This window comes from Mobula birostris, chromosome 10 (genome assembly GCF_030028105.1).
Source record: "Mobula birostris isolate sMobBir1 chromosome 10, sMobBir1.hap1, whole genome shotgun sequence".
In the NCBI taxonomy this organism is placed as follows: Eukaryota; Metazoa; Chordata; class Chondrichthyes; order Myliobatiformes; family Myliobatidae; genus Mobula; species Mobula birostris.
The window spans coordinates 64,530,720-64,551,464 of NC_092379.1; the positions used below are offsets into that span (position 1 = coordinate 64,530,720).

Here is a 20,745-nt window from a genome sequence, read left to right on the forward strand (position 1 = left end):
CCCCCCATATATATAGTCCTAGCTAAAAAGAAAGAAAGAGAGAAAAAAGAAAAGAACCGCCTGGGTGTTGGAAGGTTTCCACATGCTCCATGGGATTCAAAATAAATTTGGTATAATTATTTGTTACTTTCCCCAAGGGACCAAGGTCTTTATCGGAGCACTTAAATATGCCATCCTATCTTTTGTAAATAAGGGTGCAAAATATTCAAAAATGTTACATATTTATCTCTTAAATTATAAGTAATTTTTTCGAGTGGAATAGAACTAGCCATTTCGTTATTCCAACGATCTATACTTAAATACGATTCAGATTTCCAAGTAACTGCTATAGTCTTCTTAGCTACTGCCAATGCAATTTTTACAAATTCTTTCTGATATTTATTCAATTTAAGTTTCGGTTTTATCCCTTCAATATCACCTAATAGAAATAATACAGGGTTACGTGGAAGTTGACTTCCAGTAACTTGTTCCAATAAGAGTCTTAAATTTATCCAAAAGGGTTGAATTTTAAAACAAGACCAAGTAGAATGTAAAAAAGTACCAATTTCTTGATTACACTGAAAACATTTATCAGATAGATTTGAATTTAATCTATTTATTTTTTGTGGTGTAATATATAATTGGTGTAAAAAATTATATTGTACTAATCTAAGTCGAACATTTATTGTATTTGTCGTACTGTCAAGACAGAGTCTTGACCAATTTGTTTCATCAATATTAATATTCAAATCTGTTTCCCATTTTTGCTTTGACTTAAGGGTTCCTTGTTTAATTGTCTGTTCCTGAATCAAATTAAACATACAAGAAATAAATTTTTTAATTTTCCCTTCTTGAATTAAAATTTCAATTTCATTAGGTTTTGGCAAAAACGTTGTTTGACCCAGCTTACCTTTTAAGTAAGCCCTTAATTGAAAGTAACAAAAGAAAGTATTATTAGGTATTTTATATTTATCCTTTAATTGTTCAAATGACATCAATATACCTCGTTCAAAACAATCTCCTATAAATTTAATCCCTTTTTGGTGCCAATTATATAAAAGTTGATTGTCCATTGTAAAAGGAATAAGTCTGTTTTGAAACAAAGGTCTCCTTGCTAATAGAGATTTCTGTGTTTCATTATCAACATTTATCTTATTCCATAAATCAATCAAATGTGTTAATATAGGAGATTCTTTCTTTTCCCGTATCCATTTAGATTCCCATTTATATATAAAATCTTCAGGTCTATTTTCTCCTATCTTATCTAGTTCTATTTTAATCCATGCTGGTTTTTGATCATCGAAGAAAGATGCAATAAATCTAAGTTGATTTGCTTTATAATAGTTTTTAAAATTTGGAAGTTGTAACCCTCCTAACCCAAATTTACATGTCAATTTTTCCAATGATATTCTTGACATTTTACCTTTCCAAAGAAATTTTCTCACACATTTATTTAACTCTTGAAAAAATTTCTGTGGCAATTGTATTGGTAATGTTTGAAACAAATACTGTAATCTAGGAAATATATTCATTTTTACAACATTGACTCTACCTACTAATGTTATTGGTAATATCATCCATTTGTCAAAATCTTCTTGAATTTTTTTTCAACAGTGGCAAATAATTAAATTTATATAAATTCTTTACATCATTATCAAGTCTTATACCTAAATACTTTATACCATTTACCAGCCATCTAAATTGGGTTACTAATCGACATTGACTATAGTCTCCTTTAGTAAGAGGTAAAATTTCACTTTTATCCCAATTTATTTTGTAAGCTGATACCTTCCCATGATTCATCCAATCTAGAAGATAATTTATGTAGCGAATGTAGTGGGTTTGTTAAATAGATCAAAACATCATCGACAAAAAGATTAATTTTATATTCCTCCTGATTAACTCTAAAACCCATAATATCTGGATCAATTCTGATTAGTTCTGCTAATGGCTCTATCGCCAGTACAAATAAAGCAGGTGATAATGGGCAACCTTGTCTAGTTGACCTTTTTAACTGGAATGGTGTTGAAATTTGAGAATTTGTCACTACTTTAGCTTTAGGGTTAGAATTTAAAGTTTTACTCCAATTTATAAAAGATGTTCCTAACCCATATTTTTCTAATACTTTAAATAAAAAATCCCATTCTAATCTATCAAATGCTTTTTCTGCATCCAAAGCTACTACTATACTCTTCTCATCCCTTTTTTGTGCCAAATGAATTATACTGAGTAGCCGGGTACATTATCTGCCAATTGTCTATTTTTAATAAATCCTGTTTGATCCATATGTATTAATTTTGGTAAATATTTAGATAATCTATTCGATAAAATTTTTGCTGTTATTTTATAATCTGTATTCAATAAAGAAATAGGCTTGTATGATGTTGGTTTCATAGGGTCTCTCTTTTTTTGGCAATACTATTACAATCGCTGTTGAAAAAGATTCTGAAAGTTTATGTATTTTTTCTGCTTGACGTATTAGTTCCATAAAAAGAGGAAATAATAAATCTTTAAATTTTTTATAAAATTCAGGTGGAAAACCATCTTCTCCTGGAAATTTATTACTTTGGAGTGATCCTAAAGCTTCTTTAACTTCTTTTAATGTAAAAGGCATATCTAACCCCTTCTGTTCTTCCAAATTCAATTTTGGAAGAGAAATTTGTGATAAAAACCTTTCTATTTCATTAACATCATTTTGGGATTCTGATTGATATAATTCAGAATAGAAATTTTTTAAAGCTTCATTTATTTCAAGAGGTTTATAAGATATTTTATTTGCCCTTGTTCTAATTGTATTTATTGTTTTGGAAGCTTGTTCTGTTTTCAACTGCCAGGCAAGAATTTTATGTGCTCTCTCACCTAACTCATAATACCTTTGTTTAGTTCTTATAATTGCTTTTTCCGTTCTATATGTCTGAAGCGTATTATATTGTAACTTCTTATTGACAAGTTGTCTTTGTTTTTCTTCTGACATATATCTTTGAGATTCTTTTTCTATTTTTGTAATCTCTTTTTCCAATTGATCTAGTTCTGCCATATATTCTTTCTTAATTTTAGACATATAACTTATTATCTGGCCCCTAAGATATGCTTTCATCGCATCCCATAATATAAATTTATCATCCACTGAATGAAAATTTGTATCCAAAAAAAATTGAATCTGCTTTTTCATAAAATCACAGAAATCTTGACGTTTTAATAATGTTGAATTAAATCTCCATCTATAAGCCACTTCTTCCTTATCAGCCATTATTATTGTCATTAATAAAGGAGAATGATCTGATAATATTCTTGCTTTATATTCCATATTTTTCACACTGTGTTGAATATGCATTGATAATAGAAACAAATCTATCCTTGAATAAGTTTTATGTCTATGGGAATAGAACGAATAGTCTCTTTCTTTAGGATTGATTCTTCTCCATATATCAATCAAATTTAAATCCTTCATCAATGATAGAGTTAAATTTACTACCTTCGATTTTATAACAGCCTTGGTTGATCTATCTAAGACTGGGTCTAAGCAAAAATTAAAGTCTCCTCCAATTAATATTTTTTCATGTGCATCCGCCAAATTCAGAAAACTTCTTGTATGAATTTTGCATCATTTTCGTTTGGTGCATAAATATTCATAGGAGTCCATAATTCAGAAAAAAGTTGACAATGTATAATCACATATCTCCCCGCAGAATCAGTTATTACATTTTGTAATCTAATTGGTAACGTTTTATTGATCAAAATTGCTACTCCCCTCACTTTTGAATTAAATGAAGCCGCAACAACACTACCCACCCAATCTCTCTTTAGTTTCTGATGTTCTGTTTCTGTTAGGTGCGTTTCCTGTAAAAAAGCTAAATCTATCTTCATTTTTTTAATATGTGTTAAGATTCTTTTTCTTTTCACTGGTCCATTAAGCCCATTAACATTAAAACTCAAAAAATTCAATAAATTAGTCATTATTCTTAACAAAGTTACTCCAATCTAAAACATTACTTCTCAACTCTCATAGTTCCTTGGGGAATCTCTTTAAACTTCACCATGTTGCTATGTGTTTTCCTCCCAACCTTCCAGGCAAAAAGAAAAGATAGAAAGAGTACAAAAAAAGAAAAAAACAAAATACCCCCCCACTAATGTTGTGAATGAAAAGATACACAACACTACCCCCCTCCATTTTACGGGTCGTGGCAAAAGCCACGCTTGCACACATGATTAGCGTAGCAATCGATCAGTGCTTCTTCCAGCTCCCCCGCAACAAAAATAATTATATATATATATAGGCAAAATTAATGTTACTGTTCCCAACTAATATTCCTCCAGTTTTAACCTTTCTTACCCCCCTCGTATAATTAATGATATATTTATACATTCATCCAGCTTCAAAAATCCAACAAGTCCATTCTTTAACCCAATCTTCATCTTCAATCTATCTCGCTCCCCTGGACTTGTTCTTGTATCTGGTGAATATTCAGAGAATCTCGCACAAACTGCTCTGCTTTCTGATAGTCATCAAAAAATCTTTTTTCTCCACCAGGCAAAAAAATCTTCAAGGTTGCAGGATAACGCAGTATAAATTGATAACCATGATCCTATAGGGTTTTTTCCACTGGATTAAATTTCTTCCTTCTCTTCAAAAGTTCATAACTTATATCAGGGTAGAAAAAAACTTTGTTCCCTTTAATTATCAACGGCCCTTTTCTGTCCTTGGCAGCTCGAGCAGCTGCCTGTAGAATCCTTTCCTTGTCTTGAAATCTTAAGAATTTTATTAAAATCGATTGTGGATATTGGTCATCTTTTGGTTTTGGTCTTAGAGCTCTATGTACCCGCTCAATTTCAATTGGTCGAACCTCCTTCCATTTGCAAGACATCCGGGATCCATTTTTGAAAAAATTCTATTGGTTTTTCTCCCTCCATACCTTCTTTAAGACCAACAATTTTAATATTATTACGTCTACTGAAATTTTCCAACATGTCCACTTTCTCCAAGAGTCGATTTCTTTCCGAACTCCAGACAAGCAGATCATTTTCTGTTTTTTCCACTCTATCATTCATATGTCCCATTGCTCTTTCCATCTTTTGAAGCTTCTTATCCATTTTGTCCTGTCTTTCCATAACTTTATTATAGCACATCTTCGTATCTCTAAGCTCTTCTCTTACTTTTCTTAGTTCAGCTGTTAATTGCAATATAGCCTCTCTTATGTCTCTATCATCTCCTTTACTTCTAATCGCTTCCAATTCTTCCTCCTCTTCTTCATCTGTGTTCTCTGCAGAATCCAATTCTGACTCTGAGTCATTTTCAATTGCAGTGGCTGTCGGTTCTTGTAGTTTGCGTTGTGTCGATTTGCGCATGCGCATTTCCGGTGTCTTCTTCGAAGAAACCGTTACCACCGCCATTGCTCTCTGTTCTACCGAAGGAGATCCAACCTGAGTCCGAGGCTCCATCGTTGCAGTAGGCCCTTTTTTCTTCCCCTCTCGCGGCTGCTTCGCAACAGCAGACTTCTTTTGTTGCGGTTTAGGAGGCATATCGTAAAGTAGTCTTACAAAGTTTATAAATAGTTTTCAGAAAATATTTATTAACTTTGTTTTGTTTAAATGGTACTTTACAGATTCGTTGCGGGAGAGCTGGATTTACACGTCTCAATCCCACGTCATCACGTGACTCCCCCTCAGCATGGATTCCTTAAAGGAAAATCCTGCCTGACAAACCTATTACAATTTTTTGAGGAAATTACCAGTAGGCTAGACAAGGGAGATGCAGTGGATGTTGTATATTTGGATTTTCAGAAGGCCTTTGACAAGGTGCCACACATGAGGCTACCTAACAAGATAAGAGCCCATGGAATTACGGGAAAGTTACATACGTGGATAGAGCGTTGGCTGATTGGCAGGAAACAGAGAGTGGGAATAAAGGGATCCTATTCTGGTTGGCTGCCGGTTACCAGTGGTGTTCCGCAGGGATCAGTGTTGGGGCCACTTCTTTTTACATTGTACGTCAACGATTTAGATTATGGAATAGATGGCTTTGTGGCTAAGTTTGCTGACGATACGAATATAGGTGGAGGGGCCGGTAGTGCTGAGGAAACGGAGAATCTGCAGAGAGACTTGGATAGATTGGAAGAATGGGCAGAGAAATAGGGTCCTGACGAAGGATTTCGACCTGAAACGTCGACTGCACCTCTTCCTAGAGATGCTGCCTGGCCTGCTGCGTTCACCAGCAACTTTTATGTGTGTTGCTTGAATTTCCAGCATCTGCAGAATTCCTGTTGTAGACTATTATTTAAATGGAGAAAGAATTCAAAGTTCTGAGGTGCAACAGGACTTGGGAGTCCTCATACAGAATACCCTTAAAGTTAACCTCCAGGTTGAGTCAGTAGTGAAGAAGGCAAATGCAATGTTGGCATTCATTTCTAGAGGAATAGGGTATAGGAGCAGGGATGTGATGTTGAGGCTCTATAAGGTGCTGGTGAGACCTCACTTGGAGTACTGTGGGCAGTTTTGGTCTCCTTATTTAAGAAAGGATGTGCTGACGTTGGAGAGGGTACAGAGAAGATTCACTAGAATGGTTCCAGGAATGAGAGAGTTAACATATGAGGAACATTTGTCCGCTCTTGGACTGTATCCCTTGGAGTTTAGAAGAATGAGGGGAGACCTCATAGAAACATTTCGAATGTTAAAAGGCATGGACAGAGTGGATGTGGCAAAGTTGTTTCCCATGATGGGGGAGTCTAGTACGAGAGGGCATGACTTAAGGATTGAAGGGCGCCCATTCAGAACAGAAATGGGAAGAAATTTTTTTAGTCAGAGGGTGGTGAATCTATGGAATTTGTTGCCACGGGCAGCAGTGGAGGCCAAGTCATTGGGTGTATTTAAGGCAGAGATTGATAGGTATCTGAGTAGCCAGGGCATCAAAGGTTATGGTGAGAAGACAGGGGAGTGGGACTAAATAGGAGAAAACGGATCAGCTCATGATAAAATGGCGGAGCAGACTTGATCGGCCGAATGGCCTACTTCTGCTCCTTTGTCTTATGGTCTTATGGTCTAAATCACCTCTGTGCCCTTTCCAATGCTTCCACATCCTTCCTATAGTGAGTTGACCAGAACTGGACACTACTCCAACTGTGGCCTAACCAGAGTTTTATAGAGCTGCATCATTACATTGCGACTCTTAAACTCTATCCTTCAACTTATGAAAGCTAACACCCCATAAGCTTGCTTAACTACCCTATCTACCTGTGAGACAACTTTCAGGGATCAGTGGACATGTACCCCCAGATCCCTCTTCTCCTCCACACTACCAAGTATCCTTTCATTTACTTTGTACTCTGCCTTGGAGTTTGTCCTTCCAAAGTGTACCACCTCACACTTCTCTGGGTTGAACTCCATCTGCTACTTCTCAGCCCACTTCTGCATCCTATCAATGTCTCTCTGCAATCTTTAACAATCCTCTACACTATCTACAACACCACCAACCTTTGTGTCATCTGCAAACTTGCCAACCCACCCCTCTACCCCCACATTCAGGTCGTTAATAAAAATCACGAAAAGTAGAGATCCCGGAATAGATCCTTGTAGGACACTACTAGTCACAATCCTCGAATCCGAATGTACTCCCTCCACCATGACCCTCTGCCTTCTGCAGGCAAGCCAATTCTGAATCCACCTGGCCAAACTTCCCTGGATCCAATGCCTTTTGATTTCCTGAATAAGCCTATTGTGTGGAACCTTGTCAAGTGCCTTACTGATATCCATATAGATCACATCCACTGCACTACCCTCATCTATATGCCTGGTCACCTCCTCAAAGAACTCTATCAGGCTTGTTAGACACGATCTGCCGTTCAGAAAGCTATGCTGACTGTCCCTGATCAGACCATGATTCTCTAAATGCCCATAGATCCTATCTCTAAGAATCTTTTCCAACAGCTTTCCCACCACAGACGTAAGGCTCACTGGTCTATAATTACCCGGACTATCCCTACTACTTTTTTTGAACAAGGGGACAACATTCGCCTCCCTCCAATCCTCCAGTACCATTCCCGTGGACAACGAGGACATAAAGATCCTAGCCAGAGGCTCAGCAATCTCTTCCCTCACCTCATGGAGCAGCCTGGGGAATATTCCGTCAGGCCCCGGGGACTTATCCGTCCTAATATATTTTAACAACTCCAACACCTCCTCTCCCTTAATATCAACATGCTCCAGAACTTCACCCTCACTCATATTGTCCTCACTGTCTGAATAAGGCATCCCCCCCACAGGACAGCCCTTCAACATTGAATGTTTCATTGCGATTCCCCCCTCATTCATTTAAATTTCAGTGATTTAAGGCCTAGAGCCATCAAATGCTCATTTTCGTGAACCCTATCATCAGAACCCTATCCATTGTGAGGACATCCTTTCTTAGTTCAAACAGCTCAAAATACTTTTAAGTGAGGCCTCACCAGTGCCTTGTAAAGCCTCAGCATTACACTCTTTTACATTCTAGTCTTCTTAGAACAAATGCTAACATTGCATTCGCCTGCCTCACCACTGACTCAACCTACAATTTAACCTTTAGGGAATCCTGCACAAAGCCTCCCAGGTCAGTTTGCACAAAGGATTTTAACTCTCTGCTTCCTAATCACTACCTGCCCCTCCACCTGTCTTCATATCATCTGCAAATTTGGCTACAAAGCCATCAATTCTGTTCTTCAAATTATTGACATATAATGTAAAACAAAATGGTCTCAATACTGACCCCTGCGGAACACTACTAGTCACCAGCAGCCAGGTGGAAAAGGCTCTCTTTGTTCTCACTCTTTGCCTCCTACCAATCAGCCAACCTATCCATGCTAGTATCTTTCCTGTAACACCACGGATTCTTATTGCGTTGACCAGCCTTTTGTGCGGTACCTTGTCAGAGGCCTTCTGAAAATCCAAGTAAACAAAGTTCACTGACTCTCCTTTGTCTATTCTGCTTGTTATCTTCTCAAAGATCTCCAATAGATTTATCAGGGGAGATTTTTCCTTAAGGAAACCGTATTGACTTTGGTCTGTTTTATCATGTGCCTCCAAGTATCCTGAGGCCTCATCTTTAACACTGGACTCCAACATCTTCTGACCTATGAATTTCATTCTAGTACCTCCTTCTTCAAGGGTGGAGTGACATTTGCAATTTCCAGTCCTCCGGAACCATGCCAGAATCTGGTGATTCTTGAAAGATCATTACCAATGCCACCACAATCTCCCCAGCCACCTCTTTCAGAACCTTGGGGTGTAGTCGATCTGGTCCAGGTGACATATCCACCTTCAGACCTTTCAGCTTCCCAAGCATCTTCTCCCTAGTAATATCAATTGCACTCACCTCTGACCCCGCGTGTCTTCCACAGTGAAGGCAGATGCAAAATACATATTTCATCCACCATCTCCTTGTCCCCCATTACTACCTCTGCAATGTCATTTTCTAGCAGTCTGATAATCCATTATCACTTCTCTTTTACTCTTTACAGTATATAAATGGAAAAGACTTTAGGTATCTTTGACATTATAGGCTAGTTTACTTGCAGATTTAATCTTTTCTTCCATTATGGCTTTTTAGTTGCTTTCTGTCAATTTTTCGAAGCTTTCCAATCTTTCAAACTACTCACTAATTTTTGCTCTATTATATGCCTCCTCTTTTACTTTTATGTTGTCTTTTACTTCCCTTCTCAGCCATGGTTGCATCATTCTGCCTTTAGAAAACTACATTTTGGGATGTGTCTATCCTGTATCTGAATTGCTGTCAGAAGCTCCAGCCATTGTTCTGTCGTCGTCTTTGCTAACATCAGCATTCAAAATGATTGGCTATTTACTGTGATGCAGAGTAAGAGAATATGAATATTTTGAAAACAGCAATTATGAAAAAGAAATAACTATCTGGAATAAATAGGTAAAACTATTCCATGAAGGTTGTGGGAAATGTGCACTCCCAGGAGATCGAAACTGCTTGCAGTTTCCACTGCTGTGCCACTGATGTGAAGAGGCATGTGAGTGGTGCGCCAGGGCAACTAGTCTTAAAAACTGTAACTTTCCCCAGGCAGTCAGGCTGATCAACTCTTCCACACATTAACGCACCCCACCACCCCGCGCCACACTACATACACGTCACCTAGGTCAGTGGATACATATACAATCAGTCTATGTATAAAACAGTAATGTAATTTGTGATTTATAGGATTGTTTTTATACTTATTGTTTTCATTGTGTTCTTTAGGCTTAAATTTTTGTTAATGCTGCGTTGGATTTAGAGTAAAAATAATTTCGTTCTGCTTTACATGAGAATAAACAACCTTGAATTTTGAGATGAGGTTTTTGTCTGTAGTTTCCTGCACTACTGCATCTAGTGCAATGCATGCTCAAGGAAAAACACCTGATATAGACATAAAAGACTGCAAATAGAGTAACATATAAAATGTTGGAGGAAGTCAGCAGAAAAGACGATGTTTATGGAGGGAAATAGGCAATCAATGTTCCGGGTGGAGACCCCTCATCCATCATGAGGGGTGGAGACCCCTGATGCACAATTCTGATTTGATGGAGACAGACGTGAGAAGCACGGAGGAACATCTGGAGAAACTTATGAAATGCCTGGTTCGCTGCGGCTGCTACTGTGCGATCGAGAAATTCCAGAGGGAAGGCCCCAAATCCTCGGCTTTGCCTGTTGCTGGCAGCCGGGGCTGGGGTAAGCGCTCGGCAGAGATGGTGCTCAGTGCTCGGTGTCGGAGGGCTGGTCAGAGGCTCGAAGTTCTCGGACAACTCAGAGTTGGACTGTGGTCGGGTGCTTCTAGGGTGCTGCATTGGCAAGTTTGTGGCGCTGGAAGCTCATGGCAGGGAGAGTTTTCTTCCTTCTCCTGTCTGCGTGAGATGATGGGACTTCCAAGAGATTTTGAACTTTTTTTTACCGTGCCCATGGCCTGTTCTTCATCAAGTTACAGTATTGCTTGCACTGTTTTAAGTATATGTTATAATTATGTGTTTTTTGTCAGTTTTTCAGTCTTGGTCTGCCTTGTGTTTCTGTGATATCACACCGGAGGAACATTGTATCATTTCTTAATGTATGCATTACTAAATGACAATAAAAGAGGACTGTGTGTCCTCATAATCTAATCTAATCTGGACTGAGAGAGGAGAGATAGCTAGTGCACCAAAGAAGTAGGGAGGGGTGGAGTTACTGTTGACAGACACGTGAGCATATGGTGGAATCTGATAGGACAGGAAAGTGGAGCTTGGACTAAAGGGAAAGAAGTGGGGACGGGAATCAGTGGGAGGAGTATGTGGGTAATGGACAGATGGAGAGGGTGAGGAAGGAGAAAGAAGGTGATGTGATCAGGTGGATTAGGAGGAGATAAAAGTGACACGGGGATCAGTTACTGTAAGTTGGAGAGCTCAGTATTCCTGCGGTCTGGTTGGAAGCTGCTCAGGCAGAATATGAAGTGCTGTTTCTCTGGTTTGCGTTTATTCTTAGCCTGGCAGTCGAGGAGATTGAGAACAAACATGTTAGTGTGGGAATGTGAAAGAGAATTACTACGGTTGGCAACTGGGAGATACAGGGGCTATGGGAAATGAGCAAAAGTGCTTGACAAACTAGCTTCCCGATCTGCCTCTGGTCTTGCCCTGTAAAGGAGACCACTGCAAGGCTCAGTTTAAAATTCTGCAACTTAAGTAACTCATATTTTCTATCTGTTTGTGCAAGAACTGACCATTTTGCTTACCATCCTTTTTTTTTGCCCTGGGAGAGGAATGTATGCCAGACTATACATCATTACACTAAATATACATTCGTTTATAACATTAGCAACACATTTCCAAAAAAACTAAAGGTGATCTTAATTGCCCCTTAATTCTCCCATTATTTAACCCTATCAGAGTAATTTCCTTTATTCCATCCTTCACTTTTCCCAAACTTTCTAGAAAAAGACTAACTCTTTTTCTAGAAGGTTAATTGTATTTCTTTTCTCACCTGTTGAGTTCTTCCAGCATTTCCTATATTTATCACCAATTTGCTGTACTTCAGTGCTTTGCTTTATTTTAATTTGATTTGTTTATGTTTATGTAAAAGATAGTAACTTTGTTTTATTTTCATTTAGAACATCAAAAAATTAAAAGATGAGAAAAAGAAGAGTAATTTGGAAATATTCAAAGAAGAGCTCAAACAGTAAGTCAATGAAAATTAGTATTTAATTTTAGTTTCCTAACTGCAGGCATTTCCCAGGATGCATAAGGCTCTGTAAGTGGGAACTGGCTGTAAGGCAATTTCTCTTTAAGTCAGGAGCATCTATATTGTTTTGCTACTGGTATCATACCACTTTATATTTGTTTACTATAATTCTTACATCACATTCAGTAATCATCTTAACACTATCCATAATTAATCTAATGGAATATATTTTATATAGAATCATTAATGAATACTGTGAAACATTATTATTCATGCTACCTTGAAAAATGCTTTAAAAATGTCTGGGAGAATTTACTTAAAGTTGAATTCTGTAAGTCAGGTCATTTGTAACCCAAGAAGTCCCTGTACGTCAATAGTAATGTTTTTTAGAGATATAGAATTGAGTATTTATGGCACATTATTTAAAGTGGTAACTTTTATTACCAACAGGATTCAAGAAGAGCGTGAAGAGAGGCATAAAAATAAGAAAAGGGTGAAAGAGGGAAGTTTAAGACCAAGTAGATTTGAACCAATGCCTCCTGAAACAGAATACCAGATAAACAGGCGTGTCTGTAAGCACACATTTCACTCTTCATTTACAGTAGAATGTTAATAGTATAGTGATTTGGAAGTGAAGTTAATTGATATCCTTTGTGTTGTATTGATTTGAATACCAATTATTTCTTTGATTTATGGCATATATCCAGAATAAGTTGTATTTACTGGGTGAGGGAGTGAACTCTTTTAATTTAAGGAAATGCAGCATTAGATTATAGCAATATCTCAGGCACAAGAAATTCACTTGTATGTTGCAGAAATACAAATTGCTGATTTGAAATTCATTTGCTTTCCATTCCATCTAGTGCTTGATGAAACTCCAGGGTCATATGATTCAGGAGATCCTCATACTACAAATTTGTACGTTGGGAACATAAACCCACAGGTATCATCAAACCTCTATCATAGTTCATTATATTTAATATATCTGAATAAAGGAGTTTTTTTTTGTCAAGATAGTTTTAGGTTAAAAATTCTCTTTCTTCATTAGATGGATGAAGAGATGCTTTGCAAGGAATTTGGTAAATTTGGACCTTTGGCAAGTGTAAAAATCATGTGGCCTAGAACAGAGGAGGAAAGAGCTAGACTCCGAAACTGTGGTTTTGTTGCCTTCATGAACAGAAAGCATGCAGATAAAGCCCTTAAATCTCTCAATGGTGAGTAAAATAAAATTGAAAGTTCAATGTTTATGAAATTGGATAATCTTGTCAATGTTTTATAAATCCTACAGGAGGCAAGGGCTCACTTTGATTTAAATGTCACAGGTCTTTTGAGTATGACTTAGGAATTTTATTTCAAGTGTCTAAACATGCTGTTGTGAATTTTGTAAAACAGTATGCAGTCGTCTCTTGGTTCCAGGACCTCCCGTGGATACCAAAATCCGTGGATGCTCAAGTGCGTTATATAAAATGGTGTAATATTTGCATATAACCTACGCACATCCTCCTGTATACTTTAAATCATCTCTAGATTACTTGTAATACCTAATACAATGTAAATAGTTGTTATACTGTATTGTTTAGGGAATAATGACAAGAAAAAAAGTCTGTACATGTTCAGTACAGACGCAACCATCGTAGCTCTTCTGGGAACGCTGATGCTGCCTCGGTATCAGCCGATGCCGATTCTCCCATGATCCTTAAGTTCTTGAGGCTGTAGCGCTTTACATAGCTAGCTAGCCAGCCATCCCTTACTAGCCTTAAACTACTTCCCCTCACTCACACAAGTAGTGAATGAACAAGATGCGAGGCGAAGAATGGTCAAACAATGAGTGCTGGAGAAAGACTGGGGATCTGTGAAAAGGCGGGAGGCTACAGCAGGGTATGCCTACCCATCACTTCATTTGCGTAGATTCAGTGTAGTGCTCGGCGCGCGGCAAATTCAGGTTCTGCTTTTTGGAACTTTCTGGAATTTCTTTTCGAATGTTTTCGATCCGCGGTTGGTTGAATCCATGAATGCGGAACCCGTGGATATGGAGGGCTCGAATGTACAGTAAGAACAGTGGCCCAGAAGTTGCTAGAGTGTGCCATTCTAACAAAGATTGCTGGGAAATGATATTTTTCCTTTTGTGTTGTACTATTTACCTCAAATTATTGGAAATGATCATTATTAATTGCATGGAGAGTTGATTAGTCATCTGAGATCTTGTGTACAATTGTTTCATCTTAAGTAATTAAAGGTTTGAGAAAGAAATAGGGAAATAAAGGAGAAAGAAATAGGATGAGTTAACAGATTAGATAAAGAGAGGGGAGAGAGTGAGAAAGGGGGAGGGGAATGGAGAGGGAGTGAGAGAAAAAAGAAAACAAAGTAATTCATAGATTAGCTGTGTGCACTGTCGTGGTTGGAGTGAGATTTCAGTTTAAATTATTCAGTTTTTGTTTGTGCAATAAACCGTTAACACAATTTTCTATTACTTACTAGGCCTAAACATCTGCTCAAATTTCATTAGTTTTCACAGAACGAATCCTATAATTTCAGACACTTTGTGAGGAGGTTAATGAATAGTTTCCGTCTTTCCACATGTAGCAACTAAGTTATGCATATATTCATCAACTGGCTTTGGCAATTTACATTTCATCACATTTATCTTGACTCAGTTTGGTGGGGTTTTTTCACACCCAGCAATTTCTAACACAAGAAACACTCACAACACGCTGGAGGAACTCAGCAGGTTGGGCAGCATCCGTGGAGACGATCGTCTTCACGGATGTTGCCCGACCTGCTGAGTTCCTCCAGCGTGTTGTGAGTGTTGCTTTGACCCCAGCATCTGCAGCGTATTTTGTGTTCTAACACAAGAAAAGCAGTCCTGAAGAAGGGTAACACACATCAAAGTTGCTGGTGAACGCAGCAGGCCAAGCAGCATCTGTAGGAAGAGGTGCAGTCGACGTTTCAGGCCGAGACCCTTCGTCAGGACTAACTGAAGGAAGAGTGAGTAAGGGATTTGAAAGTTGGAGGGGGAGGGGGAGATCCAAAATGATAGGAGAAGACAGGAGGGGGAGGGATAGAGCCAAGAGCTGGACAAGTGATAGGCAAAAGGGGATACGAGAGGATCATGGGACAGGAGGTCCGGAAGAAAGACGGGGGTGGCGGGGGGGGACCCAGAGGATGAGCAAGAGGTATATTCAGAGGGACAGAGGGAGAAAAAGGAGAGTGAGAGAAAGAATGTGTGCATAAAAATGAGTAACAGATAGGGTACGAGGGGGAGGTGGGGCCTTAGCGGAAGTTAGAGAAGTTGATGTTCATGCCATCAGGTTGGAGGCTACCCAGACGGAATATAAGGTGTTGTTCCTCCAAGCTGAGTGTGGCTTCATCTTTACAGTAGAGGAGGCCGTGGATAGACATGTCAGAATGGGAATGGGATGTGGAATTAAAATGTGTGGCCTGCTTTCTTTGGTGGACAGAGCGTAGATGTTCAGCAAAACGGTCTCCCAGTCTGCGTCGGGTCTCGCCAATATATAAAAGGCTACATCGGGAGCACCGGACGCAGTATATCACCCCAGTTGACTCACAGGTGAAGTGTTGCCTCACCTGGAAGGACTGTTTGGGGCCCTGAATGGTGGTAAGGGAGGAAGTGTAAGGGCATGTGTAGCACTTGTTCCGCTTACACGGATAAGTGCCAGGAGGGAGATCAGTGGGGAGGGATGGGGGGGACGAATGGACAAGGGAGTTGTGTAGGGAGCGATCCCTGCGGAATGCAGAGGGGGGGGGGGAGGGAAAGATGTGCTTAGTGGTGGGATCCGGTTGGAGGTGGCGGAAGTTACGGAGAATAATATGTTGGACCCGGAGGCTGGTGGGGTGGTAGGTGAGGACCAGGGGAACCCTATTCCTAGTGGGGTGGGGGGAGGATGGAGTGAGAGCAGATGTACGTGAAATGGGGGAGGTGCGTTTAAAAGCAGAGTTGATAGTGGAGGAAGGGAAGCCCCTTTCTTTAAAAAAAGGAAGACATCTCCCTCGTCCTAGAATGAAAAGCCTCATCCTGAGAGCAGATGTGGCGGAGACGGAGGAATTGTGAAAAGGGAATGGCGTTTTTGCAAGAGACAGGGTGAGAAGAGGAATAGTCCAGATAGCTGTGAGAGTCAGTAGGCTTATAGTAGACATCAGTGGATAAGCTGTCTCCAGAGACAGAGACAGAAAGATCTAGAAAGGGGAGTTGGAAATGGACCAGTAAACTTGAGGGCAGGGTGAAAGTTGGAGGCAAAGTTAATAAAGTCAACAAGTTCTGCATGCGTGCAGGAAGCAGCGCCAATGCAGTCGTCGATGTAGCGAAGGAAAAGTGGGGGACAGATACCAGAATAGGCATGGAACATAGATTGTTCCACAAACTCAACAAAAAGGCAGGCATAGCTAGGACCCATCCGGGTGCCCATAGCTACACCTTTAGTTTGGAGGAAGTGGGAGGAGCCAAAGGAGAAATTATTAAGAGTAAGGACTAATTCTGCTGAACGGAGCAGAGTGATGGTAGAGGGGAACTGATTAGGTCTGGAATCCAAAAAGAAGCGTACAGCTTTGAGACCTTCCTGATGGGGGATGGAAGTATATAGGGACTGGACATCCATGGTGGAAATAAAGCGGTGAGGGCCAGGGAACTTAAAATCATCGAAAAGTTTAAGAGCGTGAGAAGTGTCACGAACATAGGTCGGAAGGGATTGAACAAGGGGTGATAAAACCGTGTCGAGGTGTGCAGAAATGAGTTCGGTGGGGCAGGAGCAAGCTGAGACAATAGGTCGGCCAGGACAGGCAGGTTTGTGGATCTTGGGTAGGAGGTAGAAACGGGAAGTGCGGGGTGTGGGAACTATAAGGTTGGTAGCAGTGGATGGGAGATCCCCTGAGCGGATAAAGTCGGTGATGGTGTGGGAGACAATGGCCTGGTGCTCCTTAGTGGGGTCACGATCGAGGGGTAAATAAGAGGAGGTATCCGCGAGTTGTCCCCGCACTTCCCGTCTCTACCTCCTACCCAAGATCCACAAACCTGCCTGTCCTGGCCGACCTATTGTCTCAGCTTGCTCCTGCCCCACCGAACTCATTTCTGCATACCTCGACACGGTTTTATCACCCCTTGTTCAATCCCTTCCGACCTATGTTCGTGACACTTCTCACGCTCTTAAACTTTTTGATGATTTTAAGTTCCCTGGCCCCCACCGCTTTATTGTCACCATGGATGTCCAGTTCTTATATACTTCCATCCCCCATCAGGATGGTCTCAAAGCTGTACGCTTCTTTTTGGATTCCAGACCTAATCAGTTCCCCTCTACCACCACTCTGCTCCATCTAGCGGAATTAGTCCTTACTCTTAATAATTTCTCCTTTGGCTCCTCCCACTTCCTCCAAACTAAAGGTGTAGCTATGGGCACCCGGATGGGTCCTAGCTATGCCTGCCTTTTTGTTGGTTTTGTGGAACAATCTATGTTCCGTGCCTATTTTGGTATTTGTCCCCCACTTTTCCTTCGCTACATGGACGACTGCATTGGCGCTGCTTCCTGCACGCATGCAGAACTCGTTGACTTTATTGACTTTGCCTCCAACTTTCACCCTGCCCTCAAGTTTACCTGGTCCATTTCCGACACCTCCCTCCCCTTTCTAGATCTTTCTGTCTCTGTCTCTGGAGACAGCTTATCCACTGATGTCTACTATAAGCCTACTGACTCTCACAGCTATCTGGACTATTCCTCTTCTCACCCTGTCTCTTGCAAAAACACCTTTTCGCAATTCCTCCGTCTCCGCCACATCTGCTCTCAGGATGAGGCTTTTCATTCTTGGACGAGGGAGATGTCTTCCTTTTTTTAAAGAAAGGGGCTTCCCTTCCTCCACTATCAACTCTGCTTTTAAACGCATCTCCCCCATTTCACGTACATCTGCTCTCACTCCATCCACCCGCCACCCCACTAGGAATAGGGTTCCCCTGGTCCTCACCTACCACCCCACCAGCCTCCGGGTCCAACATATTATTCTCCGTAACTTCCGCCACCTCCAACGGGATCCCACCACTAAGCACATCTTCCCCCCCCCCCCTGCATTCCGCAGGGATCGCTCCCTACACAACTCCCTTGTCCATTCGTCCCCCACCCATCCCTCCCCACTGATCTCCCTCCTGGCACTTATCCGTGTAAGCAGAACAAGTGCTACACATGCCCTTACACTTCCTCCCTTACCACCATTCAGGGCCCCAAACAGTCCTTCCAGGTGAGGCAACACTTCACCTGTGAGTTGACTGGGGTGATATACTGCGTCCGGTGCTCCCGCTGTGGCCTTTTATATATTGGCGAGACCCGACGCAGACTGGGAGACTGTTTTGCTGAACATCTACGCTCTGTCTGCCAGAGAAAGCAGGATCTCCCAGTGGCCACACATTTTAATTCCACATCCCATTCCCATTCTGACATGTCTATCCACGGCCTCCTCTACTGTAAAGATGAAGCCACACTCAGGTTGGAGGAGCAACACCTTATATTCCGTCTGGGTAGCCTCCAACCTGATGGCATGAACATCGACTTCTCTAACTTCTGCTAATGCCCCACCTCCCCCTCGTACCCCATCTGTTACTCATTTTTATGCACACATTCTTTCTCTCACTCTCCTTTTTCTCCCTCTGTCCCTCTGAATATACCTCTTGCCCATCCTCTGGGTCCCCCCCCCCCCCCTGTCTTTCTTCCCGGACCTCCTGTCCCATGATCCTCTCGTATCCCCGTTTGCCAATCACCTGTCCAGGCTCTATCCCTCCCCCTCCTGTCTTTTCCTATCATTTTGGATCTCCCCCTCCCCCTCCAACTTTCAAATCCCTTACTCACTCTTCCTTCAGTTAGTCCTGACGAAAGGTCTCGGCCTGAAACATCGACTGCACCTCTTCCTACAGATGCTGCTTGGCCTGCTGTGTTCACCAGCAACTTTGATGTGTGTTGCTTGAATTTCCAGCATCTGCAGAATTCCTGTTGTTTGCCTGAAGAAGGGTCTTGGCTCAAAATGTCGACTGTTTACTCTTTTCATAGTTGCTACTTGACCTGCTCAGTTCCTCCAGCATTTTGTGTGAATTTCTAACCCGTTGTATTTTGTATATCAAAATCTGTTTAACTTTTAATGTTTACAGAAAACTTTGCTGACAAACAATCTATAACATTTTGCAGTGATGCAAAATTGTAACATGTTCGAATATTTGCGGTGACTTTTTGGTTAATAGTTTTAAATAAATTCTTCAAGGTGAAACCAAGTTCTCTGATGTGCTAAAGATCAAGTCTGGTGTCATGTTTACAGGGAAATTTATAATGGGATATGAAATGAAGCTGGGTTGGGGGAAGGCAGTGCCCACCCCTCCATACCCTATATATATTCCACCAGCTATGATGGAATTGACTCTTCCTCCTCCTCCATCGGGTTTACCTTTTAATGCACAGCCTAGAGTGAGACTGAAGAACCCTGATATGCCACTCCGACCATCAAAATCCAAGGAGGAATTTGAGAAGGTAAAAAGATGTAAATGATTCATGTGCATGCTTGAGAACCAGAAGTTAAATGCAGATGTAAGATATTACTAGTGTTGTAAGTATTCATTTGTTTGATTGTTAATTTCCTTTGACCTGTTCTTTCTTTCTTGTAGTTTTAAAATGTAATAATTTTTGAAGTGTTTGTAAAGAGCATTTTACTGTGTATGAAATGTCAAAGTGAAAATAAATTAGGATTTATTTATTTGGAAGTTTGGAATCTTGCCATCACCAATTTATTTCAACTCAAATTTAGTACTTCTGATATGGACTGATGGCCTGGGCAAAATATAAGTTCCTTTGAGTAAGCTGGATTTGCAATATTTTATTCTTTGTCTTGGTGATACTTTTATGACAGTGTTATTTAGCAGCCTTAGGTTTATGAGAATAGCGCTTGTTACGTCCATATTGATCTGTTAAAGGTCAGATGGAATCTCTCCATTTACTGATCCTTTTGTGCATCTTTAACTTATAAAAAATAATGAATCAATCAATAATTGCCCATTAAAAGAATTTGCATCTGGATGACAACCATCACATTAGCATTGTCTGCTGTACAACAAAATTCATACCTTAGTACTTAATGCTTGTAAAAAGCAGCACTAAGAAACTAAGAATACTTTTTGCATTTTTAAAATTTATTACAAGTTGGCCTTCAGAATCAGCAATAGTTGATAAAGACCATAAAGGTCATAAAATAGAGGAGCTGAATTAGGACATTCGGCCCATTGAGTCTACTCTGCCATTTCATCATGGCTGATCCATTTTCCCTCTTCACCTCATTCTCCTGCTTCTTCCCATAACCTTTCATACCCTGACCAATCGAGAACCTATCAACCTCTGCCTTAAATACACCAAGTGACCTGTCCTCCACAGCCGCCTGTGGCAACGAATTCCACAGATTCGCTATTTTCTGGCTAAAGAAATCCCTTCTCATCTCTGTTCTAGGTATTCTGAGACTGTGCCTTCTCGTCCTAGACTCCCCCTCTATAGGGAACATAGTCTCCATGTCCATTCTATCTGGGTCCTTCAATATTCAATAGGTCAATGAGATTACCCCCCCCC

General features: G+C 40.4%; 1 protein-coding gene across 2 annotated transcripts in view; it reads left to right on the top strand.

The window, feature by feature from the left end:
* The window catches only part of LOC140204072 (U2 snRNP-associated SURP motif-containing protein-like), a 108,351-nt gene that overhangs the window by 18,382 nt on the left and 69,224 nt on the right, over window positions 1–20,745 (top strand). For both annotated transcript variants that reach the window (XM_072270368.1, XM_072270369.1), the window contains exons 6-10: window positions 12,081–12,148; window positions 12,602–12,723; window positions 13,015–13,094; window positions 13,200–13,365; window positions 19,454–19,662. In XM_072270368.1, coding sequence (XP_072126469.1) covers window positions 12,081–12,148; window positions 12,602–12,723; window positions 13,015–13,094; window positions 13,200–13,365; window positions 19,454–19,662 — 645 coding nt within the window. The remainder of the gene's footprint in view (window positions 1–12,080; window positions 12,149–12,601; window positions 12,724–13,014; window positions 13,095–13,199; window positions 13,366–19,453; window positions 19,663–20,745) is intronic.